The sequence below is a fragment of the Osmerus eperlanus genome, chromosome 4 (genome assembly GCF_963692335.1).
Source record: "Osmerus eperlanus chromosome 4, fOsmEpe2.1, whole genome shotgun sequence".
NCBI lineage: Eukaryota > Metazoa > Chordata > Actinopteri > Osmeriformes > Osmeridae > Osmerus > Osmerus eperlanus.
The window spans coordinates 20,660,212-20,678,546 of NC_085021.1; the positions used below are offsets into that span (position 1 = coordinate 20,660,212).

General features: G+C 41.9%; 4 protein-coding genes across 5 annotated transcripts; 1 reads left to right on the forward strand and 3 right to left on the reverse strand.

The window, feature by feature from the left end:
* Positions 1-2,134: 2,134 nt before the first annotated feature.
* On the reverse strand, positions 2,135-5,154 carry LOC134019355 (chymotrypsin-like elastase family member 2A). The gene is made up of 7 exons (XM_062460181.1): positions 4,960-5,154; positions 3,968-4,062; positions 3,749-3,871; positions 3,405-3,541; positions 2,986-3,131; positions 2,498-2,650; positions 2,135-2,220 (listed from the first exon to the last, which is right to left on the reverse strand). The coding sequence occupies exons 1-7, from the start codon at positions 5,140-5,142 to the stop codon at positions 2,203-2,205; spliced, it is 855 nt and encodes a 284-aa protein (XP_062316165.1). The 5' UTR covers positions 5,143-5,154; the 3' UTR covers positions 2,135-2,202.
* A 9-nt stretch (positions 5,155-5,163) lies between these two features.
* Positions 5,164-8,471, reverse strand: LOC134019357 (chymotrypsin-like elastase family member 2A). The gene is made up of 7 exons (XM_062460184.1): positions 8,422-8,471; positions 7,869-7,957; positions 7,048-7,142; positions 6,827-6,949; positions 6,483-6,619; positions 5,687-5,832; positions 5,164-5,361 (listed from the first exon to the last, which is right to left on the reverse strand). The coding sequence occupies exons 1-7, from the start codon at positions 8,456-8,458 to the stop codon at positions 5,179-5,181; spliced, it is 810 nt and encodes a 269-aa protein (XP_062316168.1). The 5' UTR covers positions 8,459-8,471; the 3' UTR covers positions 5,164-5,178.
* Positions 8,472-10,295: 1,824 nt separating this feature from the next.
* LOC134019358 (chymotrypsin-like elastase family member 2A) lies at positions 10,296-13,492 on the reverse strand. 2 transcript variants are annotated; one of them, XM_062460186.1, is made up of 8 exons: positions 13,368-13,492; positions 12,967-13,055; positions 12,786-12,886; positions 12,072-12,194; positions 11,667-11,803; positions 11,155-11,300; positions 10,723-10,875; positions 10,296-10,466 (listed from the first exon to the last, which is right to left on the reverse strand). In XM_062460186.1, the coding sequence occupies exons 1-8, from the start codon at positions 13,402-13,404 to the stop codon at positions 10,449-10,451; spliced, it is 804 nt and encodes a 267-aa protein (XP_062316170.1). In that variant the 5' UTR covers positions 13,405-13,492; the 3' UTR covers positions 10,296-10,448. The 2 variants fall into 2 exon arrangements, with proteins under 2 accessions (XP_062316170.1, XP_062316169.1); XM_062460185.1 differs by having other exon boundaries at positions 12,072-12,197.
* Positions 13,493-14,521: 1,029 nt separating this feature from the next.
* LOC134019359 (chymotrypsin-C-like) lies at positions 14,522-17,859 on the forward strand. The gene is made up of 8 exons (XM_062460187.1): positions 14,522-14,659; positions 14,917-15,005; positions 15,211-15,308; positions 15,605-15,724; positions 15,962-16,098; positions 16,768-16,913; positions 17,339-17,491; positions 17,750-17,859. Exons 1-8 carry the CDS (start codon positions 14,623-14,625, stop codon positions 17,765-17,767), a joined length of 798 nt encoding a protein of 265 aa, XP_062316171.1. The 5' UTR covers positions 14,522-14,622; the 3' UTR covers positions 17,768-17,859.
* The last annotated feature ends 476 nt before the right edge of the window (positions 17,860-18,335 follow it).

Here is an 18,335-nt window from a genome sequence, read left to right on the forward strand (position 1 = left end):
GAATGTCCCTGTACTTACAGTAAGTCGCTCTGGATAAGAGCGTCTGCTAAAAATGACTAAATTTAAATGTAAAGGCAAAAGACCGTAACTCACTGGAGTGTAGAACTGACCAAATTGACATCTATTTTTTTTGTCCTGCCAAATGTATTATAGCTAGGACACTGGAAAGCTGACAGTTTGTTCTCTCACATATATATTATTTTTATTATTCTTTTTGCCCCCCTAAAACTCAGTCAATATTTGGCCTACATAGACAACCTAGGTGTCAAAAGTTTCGTCTTGGTAGCGATTGAGTTGCTTCTATTGGGATTTACGTTCCGTTGCATGGTTTAAGTGGAAATTAAGGTTTTGTGGCGAAAAGTGAAGCTAACGGTGGCTAACTTGCTAGCCACAGTCAATGACGCTACTTACGTCACTAACGTCACGAAAACTCGCGTGACTACCTCTAGCAGAACATTAGTTTAGCAGCTCGTTAACTTCTGGGAGATAGCTAAGCTAACTGCTTTACTGCAAGGCAGCTGCAGAAACGCCACAAGCAAAGAGGCCAGGGTGATAACTATTTACTAATTTTACTTTGTGATATGACACACAATTGTGACGTGTAATGTACAATACAAGCTGATTTTATTAAGGAAGTACATCTACTTTCGGAAACAGTCTACTATGTCACTGAAGTATTAGCATCATGACATTAGCCTCTGTTGCCCGGGCAACACATGCTACAGTGGTCTATGATGCATCTGTTTTCAATCGTTAAAATAAACATTCCTCACAAATACATTTTCGTTGTAGGATTTATTATGACATTACATTACAAGTAAACGATTTGTGGGTGAAATTATCATTACCTGTGGTTTCAAACCAGTGTTGCTCACTGAAACGCTGTAGCCTACGCGAGACACTACAAAAACATTACAGTACACAGCTGTAGGAAGTCAAACGGCGACAGAACATGTTCGGCACTCCCCTTACTTAAATCAAAAATCTATCTAACTACTAACCTTAACTTCATTGCCACAGCCTAAACTTTGTCAATCTGTTCATGAAAATAATTAATTTCAGCCTAAACCGTACAACGGAACGTTAAATCAAATTCAACCAACGCAATCGCTACCAAGACGAACACAGCAGTAGTCTAGTACTGTACCGTACTGAGTGAGTCTACAGTAGTAGTACAATTTACCGGGGCAGCTTCTCCACACAGGGCTATATCGCACTTGGCGTTGTTACTGACAATGATCGCTACCAGTGAGCTTTTTATGAAAGCGATTTTCCACTAAATAAATGTCAATCTTATTTACGTTTTTGGGGGCATACTTTCAGTTAGCAGATGGTACTGTTTGAATCGCGATTCCATCTTCTACTGCCGGTAACGTCGTACAATAATCTTCAAAGGGGGTTCTTTATTTATGAATGAATGCAATATGAGTAGGCTAAATTCCTTAAAATATCACGAGAAGGGAAAAACTTAAAAGGACGTTTAACCCTTGTGTTATCTTCGGGTCATTCTGACCCATCAGTCATTGTGACCCACCGTCGTATTGCGACAAATTTACCTCATACAAAAACAAAGTGAAGCATTTTCTTTTAACTGTCGGGCTGTCTCAGACCCCCCACATTGGAATGGTTAAAAGAAAATTATTTGTATTTGTTTTTGTATTGGGTAAAATTGGGTAAACACAACGATGGTTCGTTATGAACCTTTGGGTCATGTGACCCGAAGGCAGCACGAGGGTTAAGTCATAGAGATTAGGTCAATTTTTACACCGGTCTGCCACAGTTATTCGTTTTGATTCAACGATGAGGCTGCCTCTTGCAGGTGAAATGAGAAGACATCTATTTCATTCTACACTTAACTCGTATTTTGAGTTGTAAATGAGCAGCAAAAAAAAGATGCTTTTAAATCTATGTAATTTTTATAAATAATAAGTAGGCCCCTATGCATTTTTATATAAAATATACAGAAATATATATATATATTTTTTTTTAAATGTCATTAAAAAACGGACCCCTGTGCAACCGACGCAAGCAAGCACACCCTACAATTTCCCAAGAAATTGTACCCTCTCTAGTTACATAAAAAAATAATTTGACTTTTGAGCAATGGTGTGTAGCCTAAACAAAGAGACTCAGAAACTGCACAAAATATGTATTTATTTGATGCGAACCTAATTAACAGAAGGAATGCGGTAGATCCACTCTTTAATGTTGGGTCATGATCTGGAGAGAAATAACAGAATGAATACCATGAATGAATATAATGAATGATAATGTTAGGAAATGACAACATTGATATGAGCTATATGATATGAATATGATACGATATGAATACATATGATAGCTAACCACAAATAATGTCACTTAAATCCTACAAAAGCCCTTTGGTACAGAAAAAAATGCATGTATAGCCTACTATGGTACTAAACTAAACTATACAGGGAACATCTGCAGAACAAGAAGTATTGAGTGTTGAGGTCTGTAAGGGGCCTCCACTCACTCTATTGATCCAGTCAACGTAGGCGCTGGTGCGGGTGTAGACTGAGGGCTTCTTGAAAATGTTACACCCCTCTCCAGATCCAAAGCTGAACACACCGTGAACCGTCCAGGAGCCGTCAGGGTTCTGGCAGTTCAGGGGGCCGCCAGAGTCTCCCTAACAACCACAGAGGGCAGCCATTTTGTTTCGTTTTAATTAAGTAAATAGTTCATAGCCAGTCACTGCCAGAAACAACAACAGAAGGAATTAAGCCACTGTTTGTACATTTTGTTGACGCTATTGATATTGTTCGTTACAATTATTTCATTAGCAAACCCCTCAAAATATAACCCACAGTTCTGCCTCATAACCCCCAAGACCCCCTTTTAAGAAAAGGACAGTGTGTGTTTCTCTGAAAGGGGGTCATGAGTAGATAAGGCTAGTGCTTTGAGTACATGAAAGGTGCATAACAAATAAAATGTATTATTATTATTAATAATATTAAGACTCACAAAGCAGCCGCTGCGCTCCCCATCTCCTCCTGCGCAGACCATTTTGTCCGTCACCAGACCGCTCCACCAGTCGTTCTTCTTGCAGGTGGCGTGCTCCACGATGGGGAGCAGAGCCTGCTGCAGGATGTCTGTGTTGTCTCCGTTGGCTACCAGAACAGAACAAGTTCAACCCAGAGGTCTACTGCTACAGAACAGGTTCAGGGCAACACACCAGAATCTGATTCTAAATTCTAACCCACCAGAATTGATCAAGGATATGTGTGGAAGCATTTTCTCTTACAAGACACAAAACTGGTCACACCTTTTGATGACTAATATACAATCCAGGGTTTTACAGTTATTTTACTGATGATAATGACCCGTCTCTGGGCGGGTATGAAGTGAAATGATTGGCTGTGATTAATGAATGGTTATCCTACTGGAGAGACGTCCCCAGCCGGTGACGTAGCAGGGTGTGTCATGGGGCAGGATCTGCTCGAACTTGGGAAGGCAGGCAGGCTTGATGGAGTCAGAGAAGGTGACAGGGGTCCTCAACTTGAGCATGGCAAGGTCATTACTGAAGGGTCATAGCAGGGGGAAGGAGGGATTACTAAGCATTGTTTAAATAAGAGTTTATATGTAAATACATACACTTCAGCTCAAGTATAAATCACAAATTCCTTCCTTCTTTCATTTATCCATCTATCCATCATACTTATATTTGAACCTGCATTTGTATTTACAGAAGGCATTCTGCTCAAGAGGAGGGTGTTCGGAAACTCACATGCCTCTTGAGGACTCCCACTTTGGGTGGTAGATGACCTTAGCGACACTGATGAACTCAGAACCAGCCTCTTCATCCTTCAGGTTGTGCTTGCCCAGATAGACCTTGTAGATACGGCCTGAACTGCATAGACACAACACACAAGAGTAAGCAACTCAATATTAAGCCTGAACAGTTTCAGATTGGAGAGTTGGTTGTTTGGTCGTTTTTTGTTGTTACGTGATGCAGTGAGCAGCAGTCATGATCCACTCCTCAGAGAGCAGAGTTGCACCACAGCTGTGGTGGAAACCACTGAGGTCGTACTGGAGGGACACCTGAAACACACAGAAATAAGTATGGAAGAAAACAGGGTTATGTTCAACTTTATGATGCCAAGACACAGAGTTGGGAGATGTGCTATTTGCAACTCGAGAACTATGGAAGCAAATCAGTGGCATAATGTTTTGAATTTGAAAAGGCATTGAATACTTAAATGTAATTTATTGAAATGTAAACACACCGAATTTGTTGGTTTGGAATTCACCTCTTTAAAATTGAAATATAAATTTATTCCAATGTAAAAAAAATCTGATACAAAAATTCAAGGTTCAGAAATTCAGGTTGCGCAAATTCAATAGCAAAAGTCAGATCCCAAAAATCAATTTGACCGGAATCTGAATTTCACCAGTGTATTTGAATTTTTGAAGCTTGGATTTGTTTTATAGAATTTTGGGGATTTGAATTTTACAGTTCAAATTTGAGCAACCTGAATTTCTGAACCTTGAATTTTTGTATCAATTTTTTTTTAACATTAAAATATATTCATTTATCAATTTTAAAGAGGTGAATTCAAAACCAACAAATTCGGTGCTGTTTAAATTTCAGTATTAAGTATTCAATACTTTTCAAGTCACTGATTTGCTTCCATACAGAACCTATACAACCAACCATAACCAAAAAGGCAACCCAGGTCTACAATGACCCCACCCACCCCCTTCACTCAGTCTTCCAGCAGCCATCTGGCAGGAGACTCAAGATCTCACTAGCTAGGAGGAATGGCTATGTTTTCATTTTTTGTGTTATACTATGTTGCCAGAATGTCGAAGGCAAATTTCCATTTGATGTAAATTTAATGGACTATATATATATATATTTCCTTCTTTTAAAGCTAATTTATATTGTCAGTTGACTCTGCGTCTGATTGAAAGAGACAAGGAGAGAAGTGAACGTACCTGCCATGGCCAGCTGTGCTCACGCACGTCCACTCCGCCCACCACCCTGCTTGTGGAGGGGGGGAAGGTGGGCACACCACACCCGTCGGCTGACACACGCACACACACACATGCACACACACATGTTGCTTTACAGTGGCCAAAAAATGACGCTACACTACATACTGTACACAGTATCATCATATAATTAATATATCTTAATATATATGTTAAACCATTTTATGACACACGTTTTGGGGGATTTAAGATATCATCTATCCAGTCAACGAAGGTGCTGATGCGGGTGAAGACGGAGGGCTTCTTGACGACGTTGCACCCCTCTCCAGATCCGAAGCTGAACACACCGTGAACCGCCCAGGAGCCGTCAGGGTTCTGGCAGTTCAGGGGGCCACCAGAGTCTCCCTAACAACCACAGAGGGCAGCCATTTTGTTTTGTTTTAATTAAGTAAATAGTTCATAGCCAGTCACTGCCAGAAACAACAACAGAAGGAATTAAGCCACTGTTCGTACATTTTGTTGACGCTATTGATATTGTTTGTTTAAAATTATTTCATTAGCAAACCCCTCAAAATATAACCCACAGTTCTGCCTCATAACCCCCAAGACCCCCTTTTAAGAAAAAGACAGTGTGTGTTTCTCTGAAAGAGGGTCATGAGTAGATAAGGCTAGTGCTTTGAGTACATGAAAGGTGCATAACAAATGTATTATTATTAATATTAAGACTCACAAAGCAGCCGCTGCGCTCCCCATCTCCTCCTGCGCAGACCATTTTGTCCGTCACCAGACCGCTCCACCAGTCGTTCTTCTTGCAGGTGGCGTGCTCCACGATGGGGAGCAGAGCCTGCTGCAGGATGTCAGCCCCGGCTCCGTTGGCTACCAGAACAGAACAGAAGTTCAACCCTCAGGTCTCATCTCTACTGCTACAGAACAGGTTCAGGGCAACACACCAGAATTGTATTGTCTCTGTGTGTGCTTCTGTGTGGTTGTTGTGTTCTAATGTGTGTCTATCCACTTTTACCTACTTTCTACTGTATGCTACTTGTGTTATGTTTTTCTCATGGCATTAACCGGCTAGCTGTCATGATCTGGAATAGTGGCTGTGTCATTTTATTTGTCTATGCCTATGTGTTTCTTGTTTTATGTTTATGTTGTTGTTATTGTTGTAACCTATCTATTGTTTTAAGCCATCAACCTGCTAGGGACTGAAGATGAAAATGAGCCTGTATGGCTAAATCTGGCACATTTACATGTTGAACTCTGTGCTCATGTTGATTAGTGTGCGTTGTCCTTTTAAATAAAGAAATCAAAACAAAAAAAAAGAATCTGATTCTAATACTGAGCCACTAGAATTTATCGAGGATATGTGTGGAAGCATTTTATCTTACCAGACACAAAACTGGTCACACCTTTGAGGACTAATATGCAATCCAGGGTTTTACAGTCAATTTACTGATGATAATGACCCGTCTCTGGGCGGGTATGAAGTGAAATGATTGGCTGTGATTAATGAATGGTTATCCTACTGGAGAGACGTCCCCAGCCGGTGACGTAGCAGGGTGTGTCATGGGGCAGGATCTGCTCGAACTTGGGAAGGCAGGCAGGCTTGATGGAGTCAGAGAAGGTGACAGGGGTCCTCAACTTGAGCATGGCAAGGTCGTAACTGAAGGGTCATAGCAGGGGGAAGGAGGGATTACTAAGCATTGTTTAAATAAGAGTTTATATGTAAATACATACACTTCAGCTCAAGTATAAATCACAAATTCCTTCCTTCTTTCATTTATCCATCTATCCATCATACTTATATTTGAACCTGCATTTGTATTTACAGAAGGCATTCTGCTCAAGAGGAGGGTGTTCGGAAACTCACATGCCTCTTGAGGAATCCCATTTCGGGTGGTAGATGACCTTAGCGACACTGATAAACTCAGAACCAGCCTCTTCATCCTTCAGGCTGTGCTTGCCCAGATAGACCTTGTAAATGCGGCCTGAACTGCATAGACACAACACGCAAAACGAGTTAGCAACTCAATATTAAGCCTGAACAGTTTCAGATTGGAGAGTTGGTTGTTTGGTTGTTTTTGTTGTTACGTGATGCAGTGAGCAGCAGTCATGATCCACTCCTCAGAGAGCAGAGTTGCACCACAGCAGTGGTGGAAACCACTGAGGTCGTACTGGAGGGACACCTGAAACACACAGAAATAAGTATGGAAGAAAACAGGGTTTTGTTGCCAAGACTCAGAGTTGGGAGACGAGAGAACGATGGAAGCAAATCAGTGGCATAATGTTTTGAATTTGAAAAGGCATGGAATACTTGATCTTGAAATGTAAACACCACTGAATTTGTTGGTTTTGAATTCACCTTTTTAAAGTTGAATAAGAATTTGTTCCAATGTCAAAAAAATCTGATAAAAAAAATTCAAGGTTCAGAAATTCAGTGCCATCTGAATTCTTTCATTCTTTCAATGTTTGGATCAAAAAAGTTTTTACATTAAAATAAATTCATTTATCAATTTTAAAGAGGTGAATTCAAAACCAACAAATTCGGTGGTGTTTACATTTCAGTATTAAGTATTCAATGCTTTTTTTATATTATTTTTTTTTGCTTCCATACAGAATCTATACAAATAACCATAACCAAAAAGGCAACCCAGGTCTACAATGACCCCACCCACCCCCTTCACTCAGTCTTCCAGCAGCCATCTGGCAGGAGACTCAAGATCTCACTAGCTAGGAAGAATGGCTATGTTTTCATTTTTTGTGTTATACTATGTTGCCAGAATGTCGTAGGCAAATTCGATGTAAATTTAATGGACTATATATATATATATATTTCCTTCTTTTAAATCTAATTGATATTGTCAGTTGACTCTGCGTCTGATTGAAAGAGACAAGGAGAGAAGTGAACGTACCTGCCATGGCCAGCTGTGCTCACGCACGTCCACTCCGCCCACCACCCTGCTTGTGGAGGGGGGGAAGGAGGGCACACCACACCCGTAGGCTGACACACACACACGCACACACACACACACACAAATGCACCCACACACACACACACATGCACCCACACATGCACCCACACACACACACACACACACATGCACCCACACACACACACACACACACATGCACCCACACACACACACCCACACACACACACATGCACACACACACACACACACACACACATGCACACACACACACACATGCACACACACACATGCACCCACACACACACACATACACACACACGTTGCTTTACAGTGGCCAAAAAAGGACGCTACACTACAGATGTACAGTATCATCGTATAACTAATATATCTTAATATATATGTTACGCTCAGCCATCTGACCCCTGTTATCAACTATCTACATTTGATGTTTTCCCAAATTACTTAATTAAGGAGATACCCTGTTTCCTTTCTCAGATATTTTGTTTATATATTCAGTTGTATGATATCTTACCACCAGCGACAAGCAAAGCAACAATCATCAACTTCATGGTGCCTCTCTTCTGCGGAGTTTAGCTGAGAATGAGCTTATATATATATGGTAACCCCATAAGCTACCAGAACACTTACGTAACTGTTACACCCTATGCGAAATTCACAGGTGTCATGGAATAGATAAACTGCGTGTGAATATGTACGTGTTTGTTTAAGTTTCAGTTTACGAAATATGCCGGCACGCAAATTTCATATGTGTACTTCTGTGTAACTTAAAACATCTCTTTTTAGAGCATACTGTACTCCACGGTATACAGCTCACCTATGGTGCAGCTACAGTAAAGCAGAGATAAAGAAGATAAAAGTGGCATACAATGATGCACTTAGAATCCTGTTTAAGTGTCCAAGATGGACCAGTGCTAGCCACAAAATGACTGATATCATCACCACAGGGGAAAGTGTGAACTAGTTCTAGCCAGGTGAAATCACTATTATTCTGATTGGATTTTAAGAGCAGATTGACTGCTGTAAAAGAAGGGACTATTTGCATATATTGAAAATGTTCACTCCAAAAAAGCTAAAAAATATATCAAATGTGCCTTATTGTATTCCACTATTCTATAGAAACGTGAAAACATTTTCCTCAAATACTGAACCAGCAAACTTTTGCAAAACACAAGATTTGTCATTGCCAAATCATAGCAATATGATAAATACAAGATATATATAATACTTTATAAATGCTGGATCAATCCACACTTTGAAAACAGACACCATGTGGTTCACGATAGCTGCAGCTCACAGATAAATAAATAGCTTATGTTTTGAAATCTACAAAGGCCTAATAATTTAATTAGAGAAACTTAATCCTTCAGTAGGTTGGCCATAATAAATGTAAGAGGGATTTATGAAAAACTTTATGTAGAAATTAATAAACATTCTCAATTTAAATGTAAATGTAGGTGTCTTAATGTTGTCCTTTTCAATTAAAGATGCTGTAAAATGGAATTAAAAATTAGTTTTAAGTTCATCACACCACAGAAGAATGTGTTGTTAACTACCCATCCAATTCGAATGAAAAAAAACCCACAGACAAGTATGTTAAATTAGGCTTTGAAATCGTGAGAAAATCAGCAGTCTTCTCTGCTTGAGACAGGGGGGCGTGTCGCCTGAAGGAGCTGAAGCTCCGCCCCCTTGAATTTATTGAATTTAGCAACAACAGCAACACTAGCTAAATCAATTGCAGATATCAGAACAGACCTACCTGCAGTCTCTGAGTGTTTTATTTATTAATTACTTTGTCTTTGCGTCGTACCAGGAGTCAGGTGGCTGAGCGGTGAGGGAGTCGGGCTAGTAATCCGAAGATTGCCAGTTCGATTCCCGGTCATGCTAACTGACGCTGTGTCCTTGGGCAAGGCACTTCACCCTACTTGCCTCGGGGGAATGTCCCTGTACTTACTGTAAGTCGCTCTGGATAAGAGCGTCTGCTAAATGACGTAATGTAATGTAAATGTACCAGCTGAGTAACAGAATGCAATGTAGATAGGTCGCTGTGACGTGGATAGGTTGGGTTTTTGCCCTGCCTATACAAAACCTGAGCTGAAAACGGGAGAGAAACTGTTCCACGGTCTAACTCCACATTTCAGTGCGACAAAGTTTTCGCGCTTTGCACATGCTTTCAGGAACTAATTTCACTAATTGTACTGAGAAGCAAATCATGGAATTTGCTTTACAGCATCTTTAAGTTTGGCATATTTTAAAGTAACTAGATAGTGTCTGTTTAGTAGTACACAGTGTTTGAGGGGTGGCCTACATACATAAGCTTTTGTGTAGATGGTGTTATGAAAAATATCACCATTAAAAAGAAAACAATGGCAAAGTGCACCGTGAGAGTCATGTGAAACAAATATCACATTTATTTAGATGTGTTGTTATTATTATTATTACATCATTAGCACTAACAAAGAAATGAGAGAAAACAGTGAATTCACTTTTAATTTTAATTTTAATTTTTATCAATTGACAGCTGTCAAACACATCCTCGTCTTAGTTCGTCGTCATCACCTGAGAAAAAATAAATAAAAAGCAATATTTCAGTATGCACTGTAAATACAGCTACATGCACATTGCATTATCATCTCTATCAAACCCTTGAGGGTTTAGGTTGGTTGAGGGGCAGTTCTATGGGTGTATGTGAAGCCCTCTGTGACATTGCTTGTAAAAAGGGCTATACAAATAAATTTGGATTTGATCTAGTAAAATGATTCCAGTAGGCCGGGCCGTGTAGATAAGTCCAGGACGGTAGGGGGCCTCCACTCACGTTGTTGATCCAGGGGATGTAGGCACTGACGCGGGTAAAGACAGAGGCCTTCTTGGGGTAGTTGCAGCCCATGCTGGAGCCGAAGCTGACCACTCCGTGCACGTCCCAGGAGCCGTCGGAGTTCTGGCAGTTCAGGGGGCCGCCAGAGTCTCCCTGACAACCACAGAGGCGGACATTTTGTTTTTTTATGTTAAGTATGTATTTCATGAGAAGTCACTGCTGTAGCCTCCCTGCAACAATCACAGAAGCCATTAATTTTGTTTTTTTTATCAAGGAAATACTCTCCGACAAAGTTTCCCCACAAAAGCATAAACAGTCCACATCTAAAAAAAATTCTGAAAGGTTTTCTTGATTGTATAGCACTGAAAGGTTGTACTGACTGCACAGTACTGTTGTTCTGACAGGACTGAGGTAGGAAGCAGGATGACTCACATTGCAGCTAGCCAGGTTTCCATCTCCTCCGGCGCAGACCATGTCGTTGGTGACCAGGCTGCCCCACCAGTCAGGCTTGGAGCAGTTGGGGTGGCTGACCACGGGCAGGAGAGCCTGCTGCAGGATGTCAGCGATGGGGCCTCCAGCTGTACCGGAGAACAGGTAGAACTCAGATCAGAGAACGTCTTGAAACGTCTGAGCTGACCAGTTATTATTGTTTGTTGGCTGTAGGCCTACATATGTATCTCATCAATTGTAACTTGCTCAGACGTTGATATGGAGAAGGAAAGGAAGAATAAATATCTGTAATTGTCTAAATTCTCGTGCAACACGATAAGTATTATCGTGTTGCACGTACATGTGCAACTGTGTGTTGGCCATAAATATTCACACACTGGAACTCGCTAAACACATCTCCATTTTTGTTGGAACAAATTGTTCAGTGTTTCTGATTCTCATTTTACACTCAGGGTATTTGCAGTCGAACGACGAACAAACGATTGGCCACCTACTCCAGAGGCGTCCCCAGCCAGTGACGTAGCAAGGTGCATTGTGGGCCAGGATGGCACCAGAGTCAGGAAGACAGGCGGCCATGACGGTGTTAGAGAAGGAGATGGGAGAGGGCAGCTTGATAAGGGCGATGTCGTTGCTGAGGGGGCAACGAGTTAAAGTGAAACACTGTGATGGTGACATCATTGACGGATGTAACGGCTTTAATGTGGCATTCCGTCTGACACAGCCACGCTCCCATTCACTCGTTCACTCACTCCATCACTCACTCTATCACTCACTCCATCACTCACTCACTCTATCACTCACTCACTCTATCACTCACTCACTCCATCACTCACTCTATCACTCACTCACTCCATCACTCACTCCATCACTCACTAACGAGGACCGAATCAAATAATCACCGGATTCTGTAAGAATCCCACTTCTCGTGGACGATAATTTTGGCGGGAGCAATGCCCATGGACCCGGCCTCATTGGCATTCTTCAAGTTGTGCTTGCCCAGGAAGACCTTGTAGGTGTTGCGACTGCTGCAGAGTCACAAGGGAACACACACAGGAAGGGTCAGAGGTGGAAGGGAACACGCACAGGAAGGGTCAGAGGTGGAAGGGAACACGCACAGGAAGGGTCAGAGGTGGAAGGGAACACGCACAGGAAGGGTCAGAGGTGGAAGGGAACACGCACAGGAAGGGTCAGAGGTGGAAGGGAACACGCACAGGAAGGGTCAGAGGTGGAAGGGAACACGCACAGGAAGGGTCAGAGGTGGAAGGGAACACGCACAGGAAGGGTCAGAGGTGGAAGGGAACTGTGGTGGTTTTCTCCTCAGGAAGTCGGAACCTCAATAGCTCAGACCCTTCAGTTGGAGATCCCAGTGGATGCTTTTTAGTACATGTGTAAAATATATATTTCATCTGAACATACTTTGCTCACGTGACATTCCCACATTGCTGATTTGCATAATTATATCCTAGAAAGTACCACAAGAGCAATTTAACTTGAACTAAGTAGGACATTTTTATTATTTGTTATTTGTCACACAATCGAGAGATCCTGCAACTTGCCTTTCCGGCCCGCAACCTCAAATCAGGAGCACTGTGATGTCTGTGAGTTCGAATTACCTGATGCAGTGAGCAGCAGTCATTACCCACTGGCTGGAGATCAGAGAGGCTCCACAGGTGTGGTGATAACTGCCACTGCTGCCCCTGTACTGCAGGGACACCTGGAACACACAGGAAACACACCCCTTTGGGAAGGAAACTCTGGGAGTGAAGGTTTGAGGTTGAGGTGGTGTAAACATACCTGCCAAGGCCAGCTGTGCTGACGGACATCATCGCCACCGACGACCCTGGTCAGGACAGGGGGGAAGGTGGGCAGGCCACACCCGTAGGCTGGGAACCACACACACCACACACATACACACACACCACACACACACATACACACACACCACACACACACACCACACACCACACACATACACACACACCACACACACACACACCACACACATACACACACACCACACACACACACCACACACACACACCACACACACAAACACCACACACAGTTGATTTGTTAAGTTGAAAAAGCTGTGAGAGCATAGTTTTTGTTCAGTATAAAATATGTATCTGCTATGCAGATACAGCATGTGAAGTGGACTAAATGTGTACTATTTTGCAATATTGACTTTCTCTTACCACCAGCAACAAACAGAGCCAAGATCACAAACTTCATGATGATTGTCTTCGGAGGAAGCAAGGTTGGTTTTAGCCTTTATATACCGTAGCTGGTTATACAACTGACCGTTGTGTTTCCATGACACCTGCGAAATTCACAGAACAAAGATAACATATTTTTAGGGATATTCCACGTAGCGGTAAATATTTACAAAGTTTCCTGGCTGAATCTTACTGTAACTGGCTGCAGACTCTACATGATGTCTCTGAGTCTGTTAAGGTTTCAAAGATGCGCTTCATGCAGATGTATGGTGCACCATGATGCACGCATACTGACAGATGCCTAATCGTTGTGTAATCTAGTGTCATCAGTTGTTATCAGTGTTATTTAGTTGTTATCAGTTATCCCATGGTAGTGAGAAAAGTATGAACATTTGAACAAAATGGGACTGAACTGACGAATGGTCCTTTTAGTCTTTAATTATTGGTGATGTTCATGGTTTTATTGGATAAACATACACACATTGCAACAGTAAAACACATACTAATTCACAGTACAGAGAATCAGTGCAATACTATATTAATTTGATTTGCAATTGCAATACCATAACAATTGTGCACTTCCAGTCCTCGATTATCTGCTGCATTCATAATTTTTGGACAAAAGTGCAAAAACAATGTGTGTTTGTTGAAGAAACAAACTTTCCGAATCTGTCTTTTCTAGACCACCATGCGTTGGTGTGTTGTACAGTTAGATGATATCAAACACTGCCCTTAACCCTTGTGTTATCTTCGGGTCATTCTGACCCATCAGTCATTGTGACCCACCGTCGTATTGCGACAAATTTACCTCATACAAAAACAAAGTGAAGCATTTTCTTTTAACTGTCGGGCTGTCTCAGACCCCCCACATTGGAATGGTTAAAAGAAAATTATTTTTATTTGTTTTTGTATTGGGTAAAATTGGGTAAACACAACAATGGTTCGTTATGAACCTTTGGGTCATGTGACCCGAAGGCAGCACGAGGGTTAAGCCTGCGGTGGGAATGTCCTCACATCACACACATGTTCAGTCCTGACGCAACAAGTTAATAATACACAGAAAAGGGAGTGAAAAATGGCTGCTTTTACATCCTTGTTCTTAGATTCACTCATTTTGAGGGACGTGACCCGAGTTCTGAGAATTTTGTCACTTTATTTGATGACACGGCAAGCGTCACGAGCAGTATAAAGGCCTTGCAGATGTGGGAGAGAAGAGCGAAGACTGTCAAACACAATGAAGCTTTTGGTCTTCGCTGTCCTTGTGGCTGGAGGTAACGAAAATGTAGACGTTATTCTGACAGTAGAAAGCATTCTAACCGAGTCTAAATGTAAACCAAAAAGTGAATCGGCTTAAACAGTGTTTATATCGTTATTGTACTGCCTGTATCTGGTGTGACCCTGTGGGGATGTGAAGTATTGAGATGTGGCGTGTGTGTGTGTGTGTGTGTGGTGTGTGTGTACGTGTGTGTGTGTGTGTGGTGTGTGTGCGTGTGTGTGTGTGTGGTGTGTGTGTGTGTGTGTTCTCCAGCGGACGGGTGTGGCCTGCCCACCTTCACCCCTGTGGTGACCAGAGTGGTGGGAGGAGATGATGCCAGACCACATAGCTGGCCCTGGCAGGTGACGACACGCACGCACACACACACACACACACACGCATGCATGCACGCACACACACACGCACAACACAGACACATGTTCACAAATGACACCCATACACACGCAATCTTGCACATGCACACACACAAACCATATCTTAATACAATAATAAAAACATTAAATATCAAGTCTAATCGGTCCTAACTGTCCTCTCGTCCGGTTCTAGATCTCTCTGCAGTACAACAGAGAGGGGGAGTGGAGGCACACCTGTGGTGGCACTCTGATCTCCGACCAGTGGGTCCTCACCGCCGCTCACTGCATCAGGTACGACCACGCACGGAAGTCTCGCCAGGGACCTGAGCAGTTTTTTATTGTCATTGGTCGTGACTTCCTCACATTCATCTGACTGTGTGTTTGTGTATTGTCCATCGTGGTACCTCAGTTTACATTTTTTTGCTTTTATTAAGTAATTTGACTACAAATACAGTCATTTTACTGCAATTCTGCACATGGTGTTTACCGAACTAATTACTTAATGTTAATTAATGTTAATAAATGTTAAAGTTAATTAATTCATGTGAATTGAATATTCTCACAGCGTTCTCTCTTCCCTCCTCCAGCTCCAAGCAGTACAGGGTGGCCCTGGGAAAGCACAACCTGATCAACGAGGAAGAGGGATCTCTGTACGTGGCCCCGGCCAAGATCGTCGTCCATGAGAAGTGGACCCAACTCTTCATCCGGTAGGGACGAAGTTTGCTTACGTCCTTTTTCTTTCTAATCTGACCTTTCATTTCGTAAACTGTGGTTGATTTGATTACCGCAGTCTTTAATTTATTTTTTATTTATTTTTATTTTTTATATTATATGTATTTGTAATCATATTCCTACTATTTCCCTAACTAGCATACCAAAACTAACAGCTAACCAGCAGTAAATTACATTCGATAGACAGGCGTGAATTTGTTTCCCCTTCCCAGCAACGACATCGCCCTGATAAAGCTGGAGACCCCCGTCACCTTCTCTGACTCCGTCATGGCCGCCTGTCTTCCTGAGGCCGGCTTCCTGCTGCCCCACAACGAGCCCTGCTACGTCACCGGCTGGGGACGCATCTCCAGTGAGTCTCTCTTCTCCTTCAGAATAAGAGTTCACTGCACGAAAAATCGAATTGCAGAAATATTAGTTATGAGCTTGCTTATGCTTAAAACAAGTACATTTGGTGTGAGAAAATTTCACTTGATAAGATTTCTTTAAATAATGTGTTGTTTACTTAAATTGAGTCACTAGATTTATATAGAATCAAGTCCAACTAGATTTAAAATCTTAAAACAAGATTATCACAGACCAGTCCCAGGATAACCACATCAGTAATGACGGTGGAGGCTCTGTCAACCGAAATATAAAATTTGATCAATGAAATAGAATAAAAAAGGAATACGTGTAGCCGGTGTGAATCGGTGAAACTCACTCCTCAAGTATGTAACAGGCCACCCGCAGCAATGAATAGCTAGCTTTTCTTTGGCATAGCCGGTAGTGGCCGTGCTTGGGATGCCAGACGTGGCAGGTTCGACTCCTGGTGGGAGCAACCATTGGCCAAGTGAACCCTCTGATGGAGCAAGACCACGTCTGTTACACACAACTGGTGCCATCAATACAACCGCTACACATGTACAGATAACCCCTGACTACCATTCATCATATAGAACAATCAACTTTAGCAACCAAGCATAACCACACACACAGAACATCTTTTACCTGATCTGACTTGAACTATTTGTGCCTGTAGCTGGAGGTCCCATTGCAGATGACTTGCAGCAGGCTCTTCTGCCCGTGGTGGATCACGCCACCTGCACCCTGCCTGACTGGTGGGGCTTCATGGTGGCAGAGACCATGGTCTGCGCTGGGGGAGACGGCATTGTGTCTGGATGCAACGTAAGTCCTGCAGATGGATCTATTTAACTCTTATTTTACCCTGGGTGGTTCAAATGTAGTCATTTTAGTCATTTTTTCAGGGGGTGGGTTCAGAGGGAAGATGCTCACATTGATACAGGAGACAAGGACTGGAGGAATATAGTTATACTGCATAGTTTAAGCCATCAACATATGTAAAAAATGTAGAATACAATAGTTTCTATTACCATAAACACATACATACAAATATAGCCTACCTGGTTCAAATGAATCGGTCGTTATCAAGCTCAGCAGAAGCCTGATAACGACCAATTAATTTGAACCAGGTGCGTTGGAAGAGGGAAAAATCTAAAACATGTAGGGCAGAAGTTGCCCGAGGACCAGGATTGAGAATGGATGTAGTACTTGCTGGATAGTAACGTGTCGTCTGTGAACGACTGACCCAGGGGGACTCTGGCGGGCCCCTGAGCTGCCGGAATGCCGAAGGGTCGTGGGAGGTCCACGGCATCGTGAGCTTCGGATTGGGCCTCAGCTGCAACTACCCCAAGAAACCCACCGTCTTCACCCAAGTCAGCTCCTACAGAGACTGGATCGACAATGTAAGGCTACTTCACGCTCTTATTACATTTTTACATTTTACGTAAAGTTGTATTCGTTCAGCAGATGCTTTTATCTGGAGAGACGTACAGCGAATGTTATTTCTGTGTTATTTTTTAGCATGTTTGTGTAGCGTGTCGATCAACAATGTGAGCGTCCGTTCACCTCAGTTCGTTGTGTTATTAGCATGTTAATGGAGCATGTTATTAGCATGTTAATATTTCTGATGTGTTGTTTCATGTCTTCTTTACCTCTCTTAGACTATGGTCAGCAACTAAAGGAACAAGCACCTGGACCTGTCTAAAGACTAACTGCACGTCACCTTAGCAAAGCTTAATAGCTTGTAAATAAAAATATTTCTACATAAAAACCTGATTTTAATCTGTAATGTCATTTATTTGGTTGAAAATGAGAGATCCACAATGATGCATGCAGTAGGTCAACTGCTCATAATGCTGCGATTTTGGATGATGTGTTGAAAACAACTTAGTAAACACAGTAAACTTCATCACACAGTCAGATGATAATGTTTTGTCAGATCTGCAGAAGTGACTACAGTACGTAGTCTAGTCATGATCACATGCTTGGTCACCATTAGTGTCATTTTAAAATGTTATTTTTCAGCATTAATGCGTGCCCCCAAAAATATTTAGACTATCGATGTTAACCAAAAGATCTGAGTAGGAGTGTCATAAGTCGACAAGTGAATAAAGAATAAGAGATATTAGGGTATAACTTCACAGAACAACAATACAATTAATTTACAAGTTCAAGTTTAGATGTACTTGTTTCTATGTTCATTACTTTAATTTAAAGTTAATTACTTTTGAGTGAAATATGACTTTA